This window comes from Artemia sp. Qi Xiang Cuo, chromosome 2 (genome assembly GCF_049724085.1).
Source record: "Artemia sp. Qi Xiang Cuo chromosome 2, ASM4972408v1, whole genome shotgun sequence".
Taxonomy (NCBI): domain Eukaryota; kingdom Metazoa; phylum Arthropoda; class Branchiopoda; order Anostraca; family Artemiidae; genus Artemia; species Artemia sp. Qi Xiang Cuo.
The window spans coordinates 24,649,579-24,671,908 of NC_142795.1; the positions used below are offsets into that span (position 1 = coordinate 24,649,579).

The 22,330-nt window shown below is 38.0% G+C and overlaps 1 protein-coding gene across 2 annotated transcripts; it reads right to left on the minus strand.

Moving 5' to 3' along the window:
• Positions 1–266: 266 nt before the first annotated feature.
• Positions 267–13,637, minus strand: LOC148955035 (uncharacterized). Of its 2 annotated transcripts, none has more exons than XM_089099888.1 (3): positions 13,622–13,637; positions 4,679–4,782; positions 267–1,431 (listed from the first exon to the last, which is right to left on the minus strand). In XM_089099888.1, exons 2-3 carry the CDS (start codon positions 4,701–4,703, stop codon positions 398–400), a joined length of 1,059 nt encoding a protein of 352 aa, XP_088956014.1. In that variant the 5' UTR covers positions 4,704–4,782; positions 13,622–13,637; the 3' UTR covers positions 267–397. The 2 variants fall into 2 exon arrangements, with proteins under 2 accessions (XP_088956014.1, XP_088956020.1); XM_089099894.1 differs by lacking the exon at positions 13,622–13,637 and adding an exon at positions 13,415–13,606.
• Between the last annotated feature and the right edge of the window lie 8,693 nt (positions 13,638–22,330).

A 22,330-nucleotide genomic window follows, 5' to 3' on the forward strand; every position in this document is an offset into this window, starting at 1 on the left:
TAAACTATAAACAGCTTTGAGTGAAAATAACTATAAACATAATAGCTATAAACTATAAATAATAAATAAACTATATAAATAAACATAATAAATAAACTATAAAAAGATTTGAGTGGATAAGTGGAAATAGCTTAATGTGTTAAAACTTTCAATGCCATATAGATATTCGTTACTGCAGAACACTCGAATTATTGAGAAGGAAAAATTGGTTTACGCCCATGATGTGAAAAATTGCAATTTTTAAGGACGAATCCATGTATCTGAAGTATTTGGTTTAATATTCACAAAACAGCGTAATTAACCATACTTTGGTCAGGACAATTTATAGCAATAAGTGTATAATAACACTCATGAAGTCTTTCTATAGTATTTCTATAACACCGATTTTCTCACAATTTTATAGTTTCTCTTCAGCATGGGTTTTTCGATGTCTAGATAAAACACTGGCAGAAATAAAAGTCTTCTTACAAACATTACATTCATAAGGTTTTTCCCCTGTGTGAATCCTTTGGTGATAAACCAAATACTGCTTACTACTAAAGCTCTTCTGACATGCTTCACACTTATTTAATAACTCATTAGAATGGCGCCTCTGATGTTCTGTCAAATGGGACTTCTGAGCATAAACTTTCTGGCATATTTTACACTCAAACGGTTTCTCATTGCTGTGACTTAATTTATGTTTCGATAAAATGCTACTTGTGAAAAAAGTTTTCTTGCAAATATCACACTCATATGGTCTTTCTCCTGTATGAATTCTTTGATGATAAACCAGATACTGCTTATTGCAAAAGCTCTTTTGACAAAGCTCACACTTAATTGATTTCTTACTGATATGTGTCCTTAGGTGCACTTTCAAATGGGCCTTTTGAGTAAAGGCTTTATTACATATTTTACATCCAAATGGCTTCTCATTACTGTGAATTTTCTTGTGTCTAGATAAGAGACTGATTGCTATAAAAGTCTTCTTACAAATATCACACTCGTAAGGTCTTTCCCCAGTATGAATTCTTTCATGAATCTTCAAATATCTTGGGCAACTTATAGTTTTCTTGCAAATTTTACATTCAACTGTCTCCTCATTATTGTGGATTTTTTTGTGACGAGTTAACCTGGAGAAAGAGGAAAACCTCTTATTGCAAACATTACATTCAAATGGTCTCTCATTAAGTTCAAGGGTCACCTGATAAGACAATGGGTCTGAATTTAACTCGCCATCAGACAAAGGTCCAATAGAAGAGGTTGGATGGTTGGACCAATGGGTCACTTCTGCTTTAATATAAAGAGAATTTCCATTTTGACACAAATCAAATGAAGGAACCTCAAGTGGACGAAGTGAGTCTATTTCTTCTTTTATAAATATACTGGAAATCTCATTTGTTTCACCTGTGGTTTGACTATTAATGCAAAACGACACAACAGGTTTCACATCTAAAAAAGAAAAAAAAATCGCTGAAGCACTATAAAAAGGTACCGATATAACATCTTCAGTTGCTGAACTGGCAATATTCTTTTATCTTTTTAGTTTAGCTTACATTAATACTGATATGATATTTATAAATAAAAGCTTATGGGTTACTCCGTTATTGATTAAAATATATTAATAAAAACTTTATTTCTGATGTAAATTAACATTTATCATTGCTATGATTTGCAGAACAAAATGAGGTTCCGTATTAAACGAAAAAAAGTATATATCTTTTTCAAAATTCCAAGAAGACCCCAATTAGCATATTTGGGGTTTAGACCTCTATGGAAACTAATTTTTTCTCATTACTTCAACAGTACGTGAATAAGATATAACATTACTCATTGTATTTTTTTTCTATCGTACTTTAATTTTGCTTTTTGAATAATAGGTATTGCATTTTTCGGCCAAGGACATATGGATGGCGTTCGTTTCTATTTGTTTTCCCAAAGGATAAATTTCTGTTTTCACCCTTTAGTTCTGCATAATCTTCAAAGTTGTTTTAATAACTAAGAAGTTGAAGTTAGCGCTCTAAGGTTGGAGGCATCAATCGTCAAACAATACAAAATGCTAGAAAGTTCCAAAGGACATTTTACTTCAAAGAAGCCACAGACATAAGGCTATAATACAGATATCTAACTGGCATATCTAGCAGGGTTGACAAGGGGGTCAGGTATTAAGTTGGCCTTAACTTTGTAAGAAAGAAGACTGTGTTGCAATGCTTAATAAACAATCAATTCATTTAAATGCTCAATCCATGCTTACTAAATATTATTTATTAAACAATCATTGGGTTAAAACAGATAAGTAATCATAAAAAAATATTATTATTACACAAATTATTTTAATTCTTTTGAGTTTCTTTCGTTGCTTTTAATAGGTGAAGACCATTAAAGCTTTTGGAAGAAAAAGATAACAAACGTGCATAAGCGCCAAATTTATTAGCTACCAAAAAATTTATCAGTTGGATATCTCTATCATATACCTTTAGTCTATGAAAGAAACAAAGATTAATGCCGAACCTGGCGCTAAATATTTGAACTTCCGTTTTCACTTCCACAGCAATGGAAAGGCTGGGGCTTTAAAGCAGCAAAATTGCCAGGAAATATATAGATCCCTCCTCAATATTATTCAAGCATCTTAAGATTATACATAGATATCCTGTTACAGCTGTAAGATCTTTGTACACAAAATTTTTAAATCTGACAAGCTTAAAAAAATACATCTTTTTTAGTTTGATTTGGATTATTAGTTTTTGCAAAATTGCTTTGACCATTGCAATGCAATTAAACAAACTTAAGTTGTCAAATCATATGAAAAATATAAAAGATAATAAGAACAATATAGAAATCTCAAAATTATACAGGACAGGCCCAAAACATTACTGCATACATCCAGGTTGCCGAAACTCTGCGTGCAAACTCAGGAACGGTAAGGGTATTAAGTCAAAATTTCAGGAAATTCTGGGGGGGGGGGAATGAAATTAATCAGAAGAAACTATGTGCATCCAGGTTGCCAGAATGACATCTTTCCTACACCACATCAAGCAAATGTTCATACTAAGTCACGAATAAAAGAGCTTGAAGAGGCAGAAACAACAAGAGCCCTTTTTCAGTGACCAAAAGGGATTGAGTTGGAAGATACAATTTTTCAAAAAACTTCATTTTTTGACATCCATCACGTTAAATTATCTATATCACGCGATGCGACTATCACAAAGTGTGATTGTCATGATCTTACAGAGAGTAAACCTGTTATTCCAAGCTTCCATCTTTATTATAAAAAAAGAAAAAAAAAGAAAATTATATTGCCATAACTTTTAACTCTGGTTGGTCAATTACAAATTGTATGCTTGAAATTTGAACAATTTTCAATCGAGAAATTATGAACAAGAGACATCAGGGGCACTGTAGCCAAAAGTAATTTAAGCTTTATCCACAAATGTGTCCCAGGCATTAAGTCTTTTTTTAGACATAGTTGCACTAAAAAATCACCAATTAATTAATAAATTATAAAGTAGATTACCAGATAAAAATGACCTCTTAACTTATATTAAAATCAAATTTTCTGGTACCTAAAAAAAGAAATAGTACTAACTTAATTCACAGCATTCAAATTAAAATAATTAAATAAACCTTAAAGTAAATACCATGAACAGAAAATTGAACGAAAGCATGTTAGAAAGTGAGCCAAGTATTCATGAAATCAAGTGATTTATTACATCACAAATTTTTACACTGCCAGAACCCTTTTCTGATCTTTAACATAAAGAGCATTACAATAGAAAGAAGTTTTTGTAAGTTTTAAAAAAGGACAATCTTTTTTTTCTTCTTCCTTTATCATTCAAGAAAATTATGGTTTTGCAACTTAATATTTTTACAAAATATGAAAATTTCTTTCAATAGTTCACAAGTCTCTGATATAAATGTGCAAGCCGTGAAGGCTGTTATTTCAAACTTCGAAGTAGCTCCTTTAAGAGGGCAAGGGCACCCCCAACAAACTGCAATATTTTCAGTCAAGATGTAGACTTGTAAGTCTTTACAGTAGATACCATGTGTGAACAAATGTTCAAAGGAAATAACACATTTACTCTCAGTAATTTCATCACCTCCCCCCAATAAAACACTCTCCCATTTACAATACAGAACATTGTCAATCAATAAGTTGAAAATAAACCATTTTACAATTTAATTTTAATGAGCATTAAAGCAGAGCTGTCTGATTAATTTCAAATTTCTGTTTACAACTAATCTAAATCATCTCAGGTTTGTCCATTTAGCTTCATCCGCAGTTGGAGTCTAGTAAAATAAGATCTTTAGTTCAGTGTTACATCAATTCTGATTCTGTTACAATCTAATGTGCTGCCTCATAATGGTGCAGCACTTGTGATCATAAGTGCTGCAGCTTGCAAGATTTAGATGTAACAACAGTATAAGGATATAAATGTAAGCATATATAGCATTATATAAGGATATACAACAATGTGCTGCTTCATAACAGTGCAGCACTTATGGTCATAAGTGATGCAGCTTGTAAGGTTTTGATATAACTTATATTTCAATGTTCAAGATGAAGGACCATAATTATATCTCCTGTATAGAGGTTTTAATTCCAATATTGCGGTTTTCACTTTGACCCGACGCCATTTTCGAGAGCTTTCAAACTTTTTTTGGAAATTCATATAAATTTGTTTTTACAATAAATACATACCTTCTTTACTCGCAACTAAATCCATTTTGAGGTCTTGTCAACTCCAGAGTCTACTGATTTGCAGGGAGGAATATTGTCAGCATGTGATGATGGAGTAAGACTTGCTGCAAAAGAAATTCTTCCAAACTAATGGACAGATATCTTTGATTATTAAAAGACGACTAAATGAAGGAGCTTGACAAATTCTTTCTGGATAACCTGTTGAAATTATTTATTATCTAAAGGTTTTTATGCTCTGCTGAGTTTCTGAGTATTTTCAAGCTGGATCAACGAGATAAAGAAAGATAAGAATGCATGATGTGAAAAAAAATACAAAATATGATAAAAAAAATATGAAAAATTGTTGAGAGTTAGTATTTTTTTGACAGTTTTAATTTGATAATATGAAATTTAGTTGTTGATGCAGAATTATTTGTGAAAGGATATACAAAATTATTCAAACATTTTTTAAATGCCAATCTCAAACTAAATAAAAAAAAACGATTTTGGAAGTAGGAAGGAATTTAAGACATTTTAAAATAAATCACTCAATTCATATTGCTTCAATAATAAAGGATAATTGTCCAACATTGAAAACACACAAAGTAAAAACATAAACATTAGCTACATCTCCATATAAATTTGCATAACAATCGTAATAACATAAGATGCTGTTTTCTTGGGAGCATCTTTGTATACCTTAATCCATTTGAGAGCTTTAAGGTTCTCCGGACCTGTAGTGCTCTTGAGTCGACGACTCTCAATCGCACCTCCACTGCCTCTTCTCCCACTCCTTGTCAAGGTGGCATTTGAATGACTGGATCGAGGGAGCGCTGACAGTTGAGTCCTTCAATTGATTCCAATGGTTTATGACTCTTTTTGAGAAGTACATTTGACAGGTTCTCGATCCGGAGCTTAACTTTGGTAGCTTCTTGGAGTGTCCTCCTGTGTAATGATGGCTGGTGCTATGACTGTTGCTAAAGATGGTAGAGTTTCCTTCTCGAAGTTGGTAAGTCAACATCATATCGCTACACATGCGTCTGTAGACGAGGGTCGATAGCTTAAGTTGCTTGAGGTGGTCCTCAGATGAAGTTGATTTTAGGCTTTTCACGCACTTTGTTGCTCGCCTTTGAACATTTTCGATGAGCCTTACATCTTGCCGATAAGAAGGACCTGCAAGGCACATGCCAAAATCGAGATGGGGTCTGACGAGAGCTTTATATAATTTTATGAATATTGTTGCCTCTCGGCTACTGATGGTCCGTTTTAATAGGCCAAGGCTGGAATTTGCACGGGAAACAACATGCTGGACGTGGCTGTGGAACTTCAACTAATCGTCGATGATGACACCAAGGTCCTTTTACTTACTTACTTACTTAAAGCTCTTGCTCGGCAGCGTCACCAGCGTAGAGGGAACCAGTCGTCAGCGCCGTCAGTCTTCTCCAGAGTGGTCGGTTCAGGGCGAGGGTTGTTGCTTCAGCCGGGTTGATGTTTCTGGAGGCGAGCCGATCACGGATAACGTCCGCCCATCTGGTGCGTGGTCTTCCCCTAGGACGCCTCCAGCCGTTTGCAGCTGGGTCGAAATCGAAGATGAGCCGGGCGGGTGTTTGGGCAGGCAGACGGAGCAGATGACTATACCAACGCAGCGAGCGAGACTCAAGCTGCTCGGACAGGGGTGGGAGTTTGAAGGACCTGAGGATTTCCGAATTTGGTACCCTGTCGGGCCATCGGGAGCGTTCGATTTTTCGGAGGTGTTTCGTCTGGATGGCATCTACCTTCAGCGTCTGTGACTGAGTCAGCGACCAAGTCTCAGCAGAATAGAGCATAACACTGGCAACCAAAGCAGAATATATTCGTGCTTTGGTGAGACGGCTGATCTGGGGTTTATGGAAGACTGTTTTTAGAAGGCGACTGAAGACAGTTTGCTTTTGCCGCTCTTGCTGATATTTCGGCATCTAGGCTTCCGTTTGAGCAGACAATTGAACCAAGGTAGGTAAACTGCTTGACTACCTCTACAGTCTGGCCAAAAATTTCCACAGATGACAGGGGGTTGGACAGCGTTTTCTCAACGGGCATTATCTTGGTCTTTGACCAATTTATTTTCAGACCGAGTTACTCAGCGGCAGAGGCCAGTGTTTCCAGTGTAGTTTTGAGGTCACTAATGTTTACGCATATTAGCGCCACGTCGTCGGCAAAGTCGACGTCTGAAAGAACTCTTCCAGCAAAGCCTATGCCAAACGGCTGCACCTGCTGTGTTTTATTCAGGATGTGGTCTATTACACAGTTAAAGAGCTCAGGTGCAGCAGCACATCCTTGCCGGACACCATTTTTAATTTTGAAATATCCAGAAGGCCGTCCATTTACGATCACCGCACTTTCAGTGTTATTATACAGCTCTTTGAGGAGACGGACGATTTTCGTGGGTACGCCAGCAGACTGGAGGATTAGCCATAGTGACTGCCTATCGACAGTGTTGAAGGCAGATCGAAAATCGACAAAGGCAATGTACGCTTTCCTCTTATATTCAAGAGTTTTCTCTACTAGCTGTCTAATCGTATGGATTTGCTCGGTGGTGGACCAGCCTGGCATGAAGCCAGCTTGCTGGGGGCAACGCAGGGCATGGAGGTATCTTGTTGCCCGTTTGAAAAGCAGCCTAGTGAAGAGCTTCCCAGGAACTTAGAGTAAAGCTATACCACGATAATTGCTACATTCTGGTTTGCTCACCTTCCTCTTATATATGGGTACAATTAGGCCCTTCTTCCCGTCTGAAGAGATTTTTCTCAGAGTGTCACACACGGTTAAACAGCATTTGAAGCCAGAGAATAATGGCTGGACCCCCATTTTTAAGGAATTCCAATGTTAGGCCACATATTCCTGGCGCTTTGTTATTCTTTAGCTTGCGGGTGGCAACTTTTATCTCCTCCGCTGTAAATTCAGGACCATCAGGAGCAGGTATGGTAGTAGCCGCAGCAGCCGCTAGCTCATGGTCCGTCTGGTCTGGTGGATCTGAGTTGAGCAGTTTCTCAAAGTGGTCCTCCCACTGGCGGAGGCATTGTGATTGGTCGTAGATATTCTCACCGCTAGCGCTTCGAAGGTATGGCGTAGTTTGAGTGTGCTGACCTGACAGCTCACGAAAAATCTTGTAGGTGGCTCCACTGTCCTTTTTCTTGGCGGCCTCTTGCAGTTCGGATGCCTTGCTGTCAATAAAAGCCTTGCGGTCTTTATGCAACATGGAATTGCGCTCTTTGTTTAGCAGTCTGCATGTAGCCATGTCCCCGCCAAGACGTGCTTCTCGCCTGAGCTCTATGATGGCAAGGGAGTGATTACTGATCCAGTCCTTTTTCTTCCGTTGCCTCATTCCAACAACATCAGTTGCTGCCGCAAGAGTGTTCTCGTTGAAGGACTTCCATGCAACTTCACTATCATCGCATTGGCCGAGGGCCTTAAATCTGTTGGATATCTTCAAATGGAACCACTCAGCCAGAGCAGGGTCCTGTTGGATGTGACCGGCAACAATTTTCTGAGAAGATTGGTTGTTAATCATTGCTTGGAGACGGAGCTTAATTTTGGCTGCTACCAGCCAGTGGTCAGTGTTCCCGAGCTCAGCGCCAAGGTAGGTGCGGCAATTCTGGACAGACGACAGCCATCGTCGACATACGATGATGCAGTCGAGCATTTTCTTTGTTGATCCATCATTGCTATACCAGGTGTACTTGGCTATATTTGGTCTCTGGAACCATGTGTTCGCAATCGTTAGATTGTGGGCCAGACAACAATTCAGCAGCCTCTCTCCATTATCGTTTAGGCTATCCACTGTAACAGGTCCAACAGCAAGATTCTACAGGCCTGATTCGTTTGAAACACTTGCATACAAGTCTCCTAGGAGGAGGAGGTAGTCATGGGGAGGTACAGAAGATAGTTCAGAACTAAGCAGGTTATAGAAATCGTCTTTGTCTTCTTCATCAGCGTCGTTTGTGGGGGCATAGCATATAATGACAGTTATTTTGCCGTGCTTCCCATCCAGTCTTTCAGTCAGGAGTCTAGGCGATACTTGTTTGAATGACAGGAGGGCCCTACGTGCAGCACTGTTCAGTACTAGGCCAACACCTCCTCTTCTTTGGCTACCGCCAGACCACAGCAATGTGCGTCCTTCATCTATGTCCTCTTCACCATGTCCAGGGAGGTGTGTTTCGGTGACTCCAGCTATTGTGACTTTATATTTTTTTAGTTCTTTTGCTATAAGAAGCTTCGAACCGGGTTGGTTCAGCGTCAGGACGTTCCAGGTGGCCACATTGGTGCCACCTTGGTCAACGATGTTCAGAGGGGATTTTCCTTGGGCGGTCCGAGGTCGATACGGGGTTTGAGATGATATATCCGAGGCCGAATTTCTGGTTCCATTCGTAGCAATAGAAGTTTCAGAAGAAGAGCTGCCAACCCAACCGTCCCTAGATGCATTTGGTTCTCTGGTGGCTAGCCAGGTATCCAGAGGCACGTGGAAGTCGTTCTTCATGCGCCAATTTGCATGGGAACTAACTCTGGACGAGCATCATTACCTCCAAGGTCCTTTTCTTCTTCTCTATTCTCTAGATGCTCAATTGTTTTTGTGATGGGATTGTAAATTGAGTAGGTAGTCATTGGGTTGTTAGGTTCAAGGTGCAAAATACAGCATTTGATTGTATTGAATTGAAGGAGCCAGTCTTGAGTCCAATCCTGTAGCCTGTCTATGTCACGTTGGATGGTCTGTGGATTTGCAATGCCAAACAGCTTGGCATCATCAGCAAACAAATGCATACTATTATCTACAAGATCGAAAATGTTGTTGATGTACATCAAGAAAAGGGTTGGGCCTAGTTCAGTTCCCTGTGGTACCCCACTCATTACCATGGCCCCAGGGGAGTAGATTGGCTGGCCACCCATCTCGAATAAGCAGACTTTCTGCTTGCGGTTGGTGAGGAAGTTCATTAGCTAGTCTATCACAGCTGAATTGATGCCGGAGGCAGATAATTTGGAATGCAATCGAATGTGCGGTACCTTGTTGAAAGCAATGGTGAAGTCCAGCAGCAGTAGGTCGACTGGATGTCCTTGGTCAATCAGATTTGTAATTTCTTTGTATGATTCCAATAGGTTCATTTCGATTGGTTTTCCTGAGTGGAATCCTTGCTGCTTTGGCGACAAGATCTTGTTTGTGGTTAAATTTTCGAGAATTGAATCGTTGACTATACGTTCAAGCATCTTAACAACAGCTGAAGTTAGGCTAATAGGTCGATAATTTTCAGATTTGGTGCGATCACCTTTTTTGAATACCGGCGTTATGTTGGCTACTTCCCAGTCTGCTGGTAGCTCTCTAGAGCAAAGTGACGTCTGGAAGATTCTCGTGAGGGGCTCTGCTATCACTTCTGCGGTTTCTTTTAATAGCCTGGGATGTATATTATCGGGCCCTGGTGACTTGTTAGCATCTAGTTTCAGTATACATTTAAGGACATCTGTAGACGATACCATGGTGCTCTTCATTGGGGCTTTTACATCGTATTTTGGTGGGGAAGGTAAAGGGCCATTTGGTTCCGTGGTGAAAACTGAGACAAATTGTAGGTTCAGTAAGTCAGCAAGCTTGTTAGTGTCTGTAGTTTCTTCACCTTGCTCTGTTATCAGTTTTTTGATACACCGTTTATAGTGGTCTTGACTAGAGATGTACCGCCAAAACTTCTTTGGGTTTGTCTTAGCTTCATCAGCAAGTTTGGATTCAAAGCTCATGTACAAGGCCTGCGTCAAATTTTTAAGTTTGTTCCGGCTTTTGGAATATTTGTCTCTATGTTCAGGGGAGTGGTGTCTTTTATATTTCTTCCATTGTCTGCTTTTATAGTTGATTTCCCTCTTAATCTCTTTTGTGATTATCAGAAGTGTTCTTGGTTTGGGAACAAGCTTGCTCAAGGTGTACTGATTTGCTTTGCTTATCAGTAATTCTTTGAAGCACTGCCATTGCTGTTTTAGAGAACCAGATAAGACAATGTCCCATCTAATGTTGTTGAGATCCATTCTAATCTTCTTATAGTTAATAAAGGTCTTCTTGATGTAGCAATTCATTACTTTGAGGAATGTTGTTCTAATGTCTATGGTGACATGATCACTCTTTCCAATTGGGGTCATGGAAGAGGTAGAGAGGAGAGCTTCTGGTCTCCTGAGAAATACCAGGTCGAGAAGGTTTGGTTGCTGTCCCTCCCTAAAACGCATCGGCTGGTCGACAATTTGGTGGAGAAGTGTATCATGAATAATGTCAATGATTGGGCTCGTAGGACCAGATGATACGTAGGGAAACTGGTCTTTCCAGGTGATGTTAGGCAGGTTGAAGTCACCTGCAATTAGAAGATCGCCTTGGTGGGTGTCTGCAATCTTGCGAATGATCTCTACTAGTTTCCATCTGTTTCCTCTGGTGATGGTGCTGACAGACTTCTATATACACAGCCGACTCTGACAGAAAGGTCGTCTTTATTCCGTGGAACTGAAATATCAAAGAAAATGGTTTCAGCATAGAGGCATCTGGTGAAGTAGTCAATTGGGGTGACGGTGTAAGAGGATTTAACCAGTGCAAGTGTTCCACGGCGGCAATAATTATATGACAGGTTTGATACTAGTATGGTAGCCTTGCAGGCTAACATGTGAATTTAGGAGCTGGTATGTTCAATTCTTGGGACACACCTCGGTAAGGAGTAAAATATCATAATCATTTGCATAAATCAAAGATTTCAGCTCATTTTTTGCTTGGGAGTTGATCAATGTTTGTTATGAGAGTGGAGAAATCTTGACTTACTTGCTGCTTTGTCGGTTGAGTACTTCCTTACAGCAGTGTTTTATGTTGAGGACCGGCTTGCCCAGAATGGATATGGAAGAGCTGGAGGATCTGCTATCATCTAATTGGTTGAGACATGCGTTTGCAAAGGACTTGTAGGATAATGACTCGAAAAACTCATAGGCACTAACTAGTCACACAAATACTTCTGGGTCATTATTTTCACTATGTACAGGGCAGTTAGCTGGGATATCTAATAGTTCAAAGGCTGGTAAGGGTGGCTCCCACCTGGACCAATTGAGTTTTTTGGAACAATTTTTCCACAGTATATAATAATAATAATTTATTGTTACCTTCTGTATGCAACAGAGTAATGCATTAAAGAGTAATATGAGCAAAGGAAAAGAAAAATAAAAAGGGCACATAAAAAAACACGCACAGTCCTTGAAAACTTGAACTTTCAAACACTTTTCAGAATCCAGTTTCAGTTCCAAAATGTCTTATCAGGGTATATTGACTGCCTAATTAGTCCATTCACCTCTTTGACTCCACAAAAACATCTTCAGATAAAAATGAAATATCCTCCAATCTGGATATGTTTATTGTATACCTTTGTCAATGATAAACTTATTCCCGTATCTCCAACAATACACTTACTGTACTTTCTGTTTTATTGTTAAAGAAATTTTACATTTGTGTGGCACAGTAATTTTGTCTTAGGCTGTATCCTTTAAAAATTGGTGGGTGGAGTTTCCTTAGCCCATGCCATCAAAGGACTAGAGGGATATCCCATATCAAAGAATTAAAATCCTTGAAGATCCAGAAGGCACTATGATTGAAATAGGACACACTTTGAGCAGGGAGGGGGTCTTATTTATAATTTGTCAATACCACAAGATATTACTGGCGTCACTTGAAATTCATTGGAGAAAGTTCACTCCCTCACAATAGGTAGTGCTGGGTCCCTCAAAGTGCCAGAGGATGCAGACAAAAAAGGCAACACTGTTCTAATGTCTGGAGATGGTCCTATGCTGTTTTGATTGCTATCCTGTTCAGACTAAAGACCTTTAGTTTGCAATACTAGAATTGTCATTATGGAGAAGCACTGTTGGTACCTTATGCACCAGCCAGCATAGGAAGACATAAGGAAAGTAAGCTAGAACCTAAGTGTCCTCTAGTCTATTTTAGGACAAATGAATGTGGTTAATACTTTATGCCAGCCCCAACTGGAAGCAAACCAAATGCCCAATGAGCACCACATCCTTCCCTTTGACTTTTTTTGATTCTATAGCTCATACCTTAAATTGTAGCTTGGAGCAATCTAAGGATTTTTCTTTGTGAAGCTCCAGACTCCAGATTTGTCAAAAAAACAAACAATTTTAAGTATAGGCAACCAATAGTCAACAGTGGAGGCTAATCATGGAAACACACTTTAAACTTGAGCTTTAATCTTAGAAATGGAATCCAAAAGTCAGAAAAAGAATCAAATCATAAACATCAAATGGTAAATATTTACCAAATCATATTATTGAGTTACAACTAAAGTGAATATACTACTTGATGCCTTTTTTTATGCTCTTTACAAATATAATAATCATTTTTGTTGGAAATGAATTTTAGCTCCCATCCCTGTATATACCAATTCAAGGTATATATTTGCACATTAGGAAGGTGGAGGTTCTAGACTAGACCTATTCTAACCTAGTCTAAAAACCTACACCTATATCTAGACCTATGTAAGTTTTTTGCTGTTTAACTTTCTAAGCCTTAAAAATACAGGAGCCAAGACATGATCTTGAAAACAGCCTCCACAAGTGACCTAGTCTACAATCTAGACTTTGAATTAGTTCCTATGAGTTTTTTTCTCCTAGCCTATTATAATTACTTTACAAAATATCAGAAAGCCCCTAATTTTACCAATAACAACTGTCATCACATAATTTTTAGTACAAAAAATACATCTCAATTTATACTAGGCCTATTAAAACAAAAATTTCCAGTTCCAAAATTTGTATGCAGGGTATATGAATTGCCAATTAGTCCTTTCAACCCTTTGACTCCCCAAAGAGTATCTGCAGACAGTCAGAGATCCCTCATCTGTAACCGAGCCCTGGAAATAAAGAGGTCTTCCAGTCAATTAGTAACCAATCATCCCAATTAAAGTTCTTAAAAAGTTTCACATGATGTCAAGTTTCGAAGCTTGCTGCCATTCAGGGAGTTCAAAAGCTACGTTTGAATCGTTGAACACTGCTGTATTTTCGAAAATCTTCTGTTTAGATTTTTGGTATCTGACCTTCTACGCTATTCTTGTGCTCACAATATATTGCTCAGCTGTAATTTAAGAACGTAAGAAGCTCAGCATTTCTAGGTAATTTATGAATCTAAAAAGCTTTAGGACTCTTAAGATAGTTGATTCCCAAATAAAGCTATCAAGTCATATATGTTTTTAATGGATTAGTAACACTTGCAGGTTTTGGACTACAATTGTCCAGAAAGTAATTGTGCTCTGCGCCGTTAAATTAAGCAATGGTTTAATTTTTTAATAGCTTTAAAATAATTTCACATTTTATTCTCTAACAAAAGCTATTTCCACCTATTTGTTGATTCCTTTCAAAGGAAATTCAACAGATACATCTCTAGAAGGAAAACCTTTTAATTACTTGACTAGTGGTATTAAGACCTTAAGCTTTTAGTAACACAGGGCAGGGAATTCTGTAATAAAATATACTTTAAAATGATTAGTTATTGGTCTACTAATAAAAAAACTTTACCCATGATGTTTAGCTTGGCACAGGATAAAAAAAGTCACCTATTGTATCTCTGTTTAAAGCTACACACTTTTTTTTACCTCTATAACATCCTTAAAAGTTTGTGATAAACTGTTTTCTGTGGGATAAAATTTACCTTATGAAATTGGGCGAAAAACCTTTGTAGTGTCAAAAATGTGGATGGCCAAAAAAGAATTGGAATCCTTGTTTTTGTAATTAACTAATTTTAATCGTTTCTTGACCTATTTAGAGTGCTTTGACTCAATAAAACATTTTGTACAATATTGTTTTCGTTTTCACTCAATCCTACCTGAAACGTGTTTTGCTAGAAATTACCTGGTGCAAAAGAAGTTGAAGAATTCGAATTTCCCACACCAGCAAGATATTTGAAATCCCCTTGCCCTACCTCTTCCTTCCCTTGACAATACCTGGAAGTTTCAACTCCATCCCTTAAGCCGTTCTCTAGAGTTATTGGTGATACACTATTTGAATTATTTAAATACACATAACGTCTTTCGATTTGCCTTTCTTTTATTCTAATCAACCAAGTCATTTGCGAGATTTTGCAGATAACGGGTGCATGTAACATCTTTTGACTTACCCAGGTATGCATTCCGTATTCTGAGCGTACCCTTCGAAAAGTTTGGGAATGTTGACCTAGCAAGCTGTCCCTAAGTGTTTTTAGCTTACAGGACAACCAAAAACAAATATAGCTGCCTTTTCTACAAAAACCTACATTAAGAAATAGGTAATTTACATAATTTAGGAGTATAGTCATGAGGCTGTAACGGTAATATCAGCTGCAGAGGCATACTTACAAGATTTTCAACCTTTTTGGGAGAAATAGCTTTTACAAAGTTTTTATCCGATACCACAAGAGATTCTGAGAGTACATTTAGCAGAAAAGGGCACAGTAGAGAGATGCTTACCCTCCAAAAATTTCTGGTCCTTAAAAAGATTACTATAGCTTTCAATTTCCAGGAATGAACCCCTTCGCAAGTTCTTATGGCTACCCCCTCCACACAACGTGGCCAGGTAAAAAGTATTTCCACGCTTTTCTCATTCTTTTTCAGACCCCAATTTCGTAGGAATTGAATGTTTTTTTCAATTTTTCTTTCTGCATTGAGGTGCTCGGACCCATCCCCTCAAACATCTTTTTTTTTACAATACCTTCCTCTATGCCCGAGGACTTACGGTTGTAAAGTTTTAGTCTTCAACGAACAATAAATATTTTGGGTTGTTTTCAAACCTTTAACACCCTCACGATCTCATGGCAAAATATGTGGTCCTCTTGAGCTATAGCACCTGGGGTTTTCTCAGAAAATGTCTCCCTTTTAAAACAATGGGCAATTTGCATTATTTATGGGCTGTGGGTTGCAGGACTCATATCATCCCAAAGGGCAATTCGTCGGACCTTTTGACTATTTTAAGGAAAATATCTGTACCGAAATTTGGTCGAATGTCTTCGGGGGCTATGAGAGTCCTGATCGCAAAATGAGTACGTGCCCTATAATTACTTGAGCCTCTTAAAAATGACACTAGGATTTTCTATTTATAATGGAATGAGCTTCCTCCGAAGTTTCCCTAAAACATGGGGAGGTCAAAACACCCCACATTATACCTGTGGCGGATCCAGGGGAGGCAAGGGGGGCGCGCACCCCCTCTAACGTAGTCTAACGTAGTGTAATTTACTTAATTAACGCAAGATTGCGTTAATTAAACTTCCTCCTAACGCAAGTTTATCGGATAAATCCATTTTGCCCCCCCCCCCCCTAAAAAAATCCTTGATCGCCCCATTGCACGCTAAAATTTAGCTTGTGATTAACTGAGAGAACAATTATGGTTGCAACGACAGCTGCAACCTATTAAAGAGCGAGGGAGAGAGAGAGAGAGAGAGAGAGAGAGAGAGAGAGAGAGAAGAGAGAGAGAGAGAGAGAGAGAAAGAGAGAGAGAGAGAGAGAGGTTGGGATTCCTTTATTCTAGTTAAATTTGAAAAAAAATGCCCAAAAATGTTTTTTTTATTTTCACTTACTGTTTTTTATTCTATTTATTATCAATTATTAACGGACAAGTCAACAAAAGATTAATTTTCTTTATATGTTTTTGTATTTTTTCGCTTTTTTGCAAAAGTGATATCGATTACTTTTTGTATACGAGTTAAATCCTCTTTATAAGAAATCACAAAAACAAAAAATATGATTATTGTAGTAGCCTAAGAGTCATTAAGCACGAAGTGCATTAAGAGTACATGTAGCATCAATATATTCAGAAAGTAGAATATATTATTATTCTAATAGCCTAAGAGTCATTAAGCACCCAACAAAAACCAATTAGGGATTTCTTTTGAAGTTAGTCAATAGTTCTAAAATTTATTAATACAGCTTCAATTAGGATTTGTCAAGCAAATAGTTACGAAATTATTGCATTGGGATTATTTCACCACAAATCATTATTGAAGCTGTCAAAATACCATAAATCAGACTCCCCGGATGTATCAACGGAGATAAGAGTTTAGAATCGTAAATTACAGGGTCTTTACGTTACTTACCTTTTTCACTGACCGTTTTCTCTTGATTCTCGTTCTCCCTTTACATGGAGAATTGCCTTTTGATTCTCATTGTGCCTTCACACAGAGCATCGTCTCTTGAATCGCGTTCTCCTGTCACACAGAGCATTGTGTCTAGAAACAAGATAAGGAGCCAAACAGACTAAAATCTTTGGTAGTATTAGGCTAGAAATCCCATGGAAATCCCCAAATGAAAGGATTTGCCCCTATAAGATCTTAAAACTCCTCAGTTTAGAGGAGCCTCCTAAAATGGAATGAAAATACCGTTCCTAGACGAATGAATGAGGGCCCTAGCAGAATAAGGACCCAAGAGCACCTAGGACTTGGCTCATTATTGCACCTATTCAAGAGTGCCTTCGAGTGTCCCTTATTCGCTTAAACTTAACTTCCTGGATGTAATCTGCAAAAGATAACAACAAATGCTTAGTCGGCAACTTGTCAGCTGAAAATCTATAGGCAACTAGTTGAATAACAACACTAATCACGTCTACTCCACTGTAAACATAGCTTATTTAGAAATTTCTTGAAGGTGTGCCATATTTCACAATTACTGTTCCTTTTGCTATCTGCCCATAATTTCACAATTTATTTTCATTTTTGAAAATATTGAATTTTTGTTTATATATGACTTCAATTATCCTGCATTTTTCAGGATTACTTGTCGGACCACGAATCAAGACCGTTTTCTCAAGTAGTAATCATACCTTTTTTCCAACAGCTCAGGTTTATACCCTGAGCTGTTCTCGACACATTGCAGACACAGTCGTCTTGTAAAACTGGATGCACAAAGTACCTCTTGATTTACTTGAAGATGCTCCTAAACATTTTCCAAACGAGGTGACGGCTGATACCATCAGCCATTGTATATATTGCTGATATTTGGTTTTCATAACCAGTAAAGGAAGAAATGTTTTTTGATTGTGTTTGGCATTCTTCTTGACATTTCCCTAGGATTGGCCTCAATGCACCATGCCTTTTTTTATTTATAGGATGAAACATGCCCTCTTTTCTTGATAAAAAAAATACCTTGTATTTTCGGCAACTTTCATAACTTACAGCTCTTGCACCAGGGGTTATGGGTTGTGAACCATGGAGGCATAGTTATTTAACCTTTGATCTGTTTTAAATAAAATGTCATCTCAAAATTATCCATCGGATGTATTTGGGGAAAAAAGTGGGGGTGGCAGCCCTTCGATCACTTTTAACTCTTAAAATGTGCACTGGAACTTTTCATTTCCAATCGAATGAGCAACCCACCCCCCGTGCTCATACAACAGTATTTTGCATAAAAACATTATGTGTTAACATTGAGTAACTAGCTTAATTTACAGCCCTTGCTCCAGGAGCTGCTGGTGGGATTGTTTACTCCAGAGGCATGGTTATTTAACCTTTAGATCATTAAAAAAAAAACAAAAAACTTTTTTTTTATTTTGATCGGATGCATTTGGGGGAGGGGGGGGGGGGGTTAAGAGGTTAAGAGGGAGGGGCTGATTGTCCTCTGATTATCTTTGATTCTTCAAAATTGAAATTTTAATTTCCAATCGAATGAGACTCCTCCAAAGTTTGTACGACCATCCCTTCTATAAAAACATTAAATTTTAGCAATGGTTAACTTGCAATAGCCTACAGCCCTTGCCCCGAGGACTATGGGATTTTTTGTTAATCACGTTTTATTATTCAACAGGAAATTGAAAGTTTTACGGCCCTTGTTAAAATTAAAAAGTGATTGGAGGGCAACCAGCCCCCCTCCCCCCCACGAAAAATACCTCATGTGAAAAGCACCTCCGGGAAATACCACCTCGCGGAAAATACCCTGCCCCCCGGAAAATACTTCCCCGTGAAAAATGTCCCCCCGAAAAATACCCCTTGTGGTTGGTTGGTATACAATCACTTTCGACTTATAAAAAAAGACTAGAACTGCCTGGGGATTATAACCAATTTGTACCTCAATCATCCTCTCGTCTCTCCCTTAGAGCTTATTCGGTACTTATCCGAAGGCTCAATGAGAGCTGAGATGTTTTGGCATTAAAATGCATCCTCTGAGGTATCTCCCACTCTCCCTAACTACAAAACTATCAGAAAACTCCATTGCAGAAGTTGAAGTATCTTGTTAAGTTCTATTATCCGTCCATTACTTACAGATAGTGTTTGTTATTGGAAAACATACAGACATTTTTCGCGTGGGAGTTTTCTGAAGGGGAGGGGGAGAGTTTCTGAAGAATTTTCCACGAGGCAAACATTTTACAGGGGGGGGGGGAGACTTTCACATACATTACTCTTTTCCACTTTCCTTAGCACTTTTCAACTAAACTAAAAAATAACAGAACTCAAATAAATATTCAATTTTGGAAAACCATATTTTCTGAGAGGGGCATTTTCCAGGGGAGGGCTTTTCTATGGGAGATAGGGAGGGGGAGGTGGTAAACGCCTAGACCCGTAGACACTGACAGGACGACGGAACCCCCATTAACAGACATAAAAAAGGAGAAATAAATCTGGCTGTAAGAGTTTGTGACGTCCGATATTCTTTGTTTTTCTGACAACAGGACAGAATTTTTTTATTAGTCATTATGACAGTCATTTATATTATGACTTTAAAAAGCAAACTATTCCACCAAGGTTGAACATGTAAAGATTCTAACTTGTGTTTTACCCAATGTAAGTACGGTGGTTGAGTTGCACGAGAGTTCAGTTATACGAGGGTTCAGTTGCATGGGGGTTCAGTTGCACGGTAGGTCAGTTGCATGGTGGTTCAGTTGCATGGTGATCTGATTGCACGGTGGTTCAGTTGCACGGGGGTTCAGTTACACTGGGATTTAGTTAAATGGAGTTGAGTTGCACGGGGGTTGAGTTTCACGGGGGCTGAGTTAAATGGGGTTCAGTTGCACGAGGTTTTAGTTACTCGAGGGTTCACTTACACGGGGGTTCAGTTACACGGGTGTTCAGTTGAACTGTAGTTCAGTTCCACGCTTGTTCAGCTGCACGGTGGTTCGGTTGCACGGTTCAGTTACACAGTGGTTCAGTTGCAATGAAACCGCTACGACCATCATATGGTTGATAATATCTTGTTCAATAACAGTTGGCGTAGTACAATAGTAACGAGATAATCCCTAAGACAAAAGGATTTTATTTCAAGCCTGTCTACGGTAAGGATTTTAGTACAAAAACTGAATGGCTTCTTAGTTCAGAAATGGAGTACAGAGACTAAGAAAATGGAGTACTATTTTTTGAAACGAATTGAAAACAACTAAAAGACAAAAAAGGAAATTTATTTTATCTAGACATTACGGGAAATAATAAAAAAGATTTGAAAAGGGGTCAAAGGGCAACCAGCTCCCTCCCATGCCGGTTTTAGCTGCCCTTCCCCCAAAGAACGGAAGGGGACAAAAAAGTAAAAAGTATTTGTCAGAATCCAGGGACGTGAAATTCATTTTTTTCAATTTCTTAAAAAAAACACGAAAAATGCGTAATTTTGAGGTTATCAAATTTACAATTACAAACTGTGTAATTTTGAAACTATCAAAAGAATAGACAGTTTATAAAGAAAAAAAAAGTTAAAGTAAAATAAGTAAAGTAAAATCTTTTAAGCAAAACTAGTTACCTAAATAAGTGAGCTAGTACAGATATCCCACCATATGCAAGTACGTGAAAAACATTGTTTTGATACAGTCTTCACCGTGCTGAGTGGTGAAGGCTAGCATTACTATATAGTTAGCATTGCTATAGTTATACCTACAAAATGGAACAAGTGTTTTAGCAGATCTCTGAGTTTGGCATGTAAACCACTCATGTATCTTATGAAAATAAGAAACAAAACAAAATAAATTACGTGAAAAAAAAGTTTACTAAGAATATTGTGTACTCTGTCTCAATAGTTGTCATTCTATTGCCTTCATTTCTTCCTGTTTGCTGTCTAAATCAAGGGGGGAGTGAATTATCACCGTGTTTCTAAAATATCCGAAGAGGAAAGAGAACAAACCCTTTTTCAATGATAATACCACGAAAAGTTTTTTTTTAATCTCAGAGGGGGAAAGCACAAAAAAAAAATCTTGAGGGAAAATCCCCTCTCACAATTGAAGCTACTGGTATTCATACATGCTACTTGTTAATAATGCAAGTTATATAGTAAAACTGTTAAATTTGCTCCAAATATGGACACAAAAGCTGGATTTTTAATCACCCAAGCAAAATACACAGCATCAAAACAGTGGAACTTTATAAGGTAAATGATTGCTTACTTTATTTTATTAGTATTTATCCTTTTGATTCTTCATTTACTTGATTAATTCTATAATTCCATCTTGTTAGTAACAATGTAGCAAGAAGAAGATATTAAAGAATAGATGGCCTTTAAGAATAATTCCGGTTTTATAGTACAATTTGAGCATAAAGTTATTAAAGCACCTGAATCGAAGCACCTTGAACCGAAAAGCAGTAGGAAATGACACAAAAATCCTTATAGATGGACTAGAGCTAAAAAGTCTTAGTAGAAACAAGGTAGTACGAAGGAAATTGCATTCCAAGTTGGTAGTATCTTTTGATTTTTTCCTTTGCAGGAGATCAATGCCTTATGGACTATCATTCTGTATAGACTTGTACTAGTTCTTTTTTATATTTCTTGAACAATGCTTTGCCCTTTACTTTTTAGCCTAAATAAATTACTTGGCTATGCTGAAAGGATAACAAATCCAGCAACAGTTACTTTCTAAAACGAAACAAAAGAAGGCTAAATGTAGTTTAGACTTGGCTGGCTTTTACACCACCTTAGGACTTAAGAAATAAATACAAGAATCATTTACTTCCAATCTGCTACAGGCCCATGGGCCCCTCAAAAAATCCTCTCCCTCTCGAGAAAAATGCATTTTGTTAAAATTAAGGATGGTTCTGCAGCAAGCCCGCTATAGGGACAAGGGCCAGCCCTGACAATACCAATTAACTGTACCAAAATATATTCCTTTGATATTAAAAAAAATGCACTTCAATCATCAACTAAATGATCTCATTTTTCATTGAAAGATTCGGTACTTTTCAAGATACCAGTAGTCACGCGTCGAGAAAAGCCATTACCCGGTACTTATACGAGACGCTGTATAAAGAAAGGCATTGCAAATGGTTTCTCATTCCGGGGGAACTACATTTAAACTTTGTCTTTTGGGGTTTAGGGGGACTAAAAGGTACCTAGGTTGGGTTAGGTTAGGTTACGTATTTAATATATGCTGTGCTTTAACCCCCCCCCCCCCACCCATAATGTGCAAATATATAGCCCAAATTTGTTTCTGAACTATTATATTTTCATCCTATTTTGTTTTATTTCATTAGCATTAGCGAAACTTCACTTCTCGCGTGATTACTGGTATCTTGAAAAGTACCAAAGATTCTAATATATGGACCAACGAATAATTAGTGAAGCTGTCAAAATGCCAAACTTCAGACTCCCCGCATGTACCAAAGAAGATAAAACTTTAAGATGGTAAATCACAGGGTCTTTGTGTTAGTTGCATTTAGGCTCCAGGCTTCTCCTTCCTCGCAGACCGTTTTCTCTTGATTCTCGTTCT

Bases quoted from the DNA above. Each gene is read 5' to 3' on its own strand.
- LOC148955035 (XM_089099888.1), bottom strand. From the start codon at position 4,703: ATGGATTTAGTTGCGAGTAAAGAAG. The intron at 1,432-4,678 runs GTATGTATTTAT...TTTCTTTTTTAG, and splicing joins TTTAGTTGCGAGTAAAGAAG to ATGTGAAACCTGTTGTGTCG.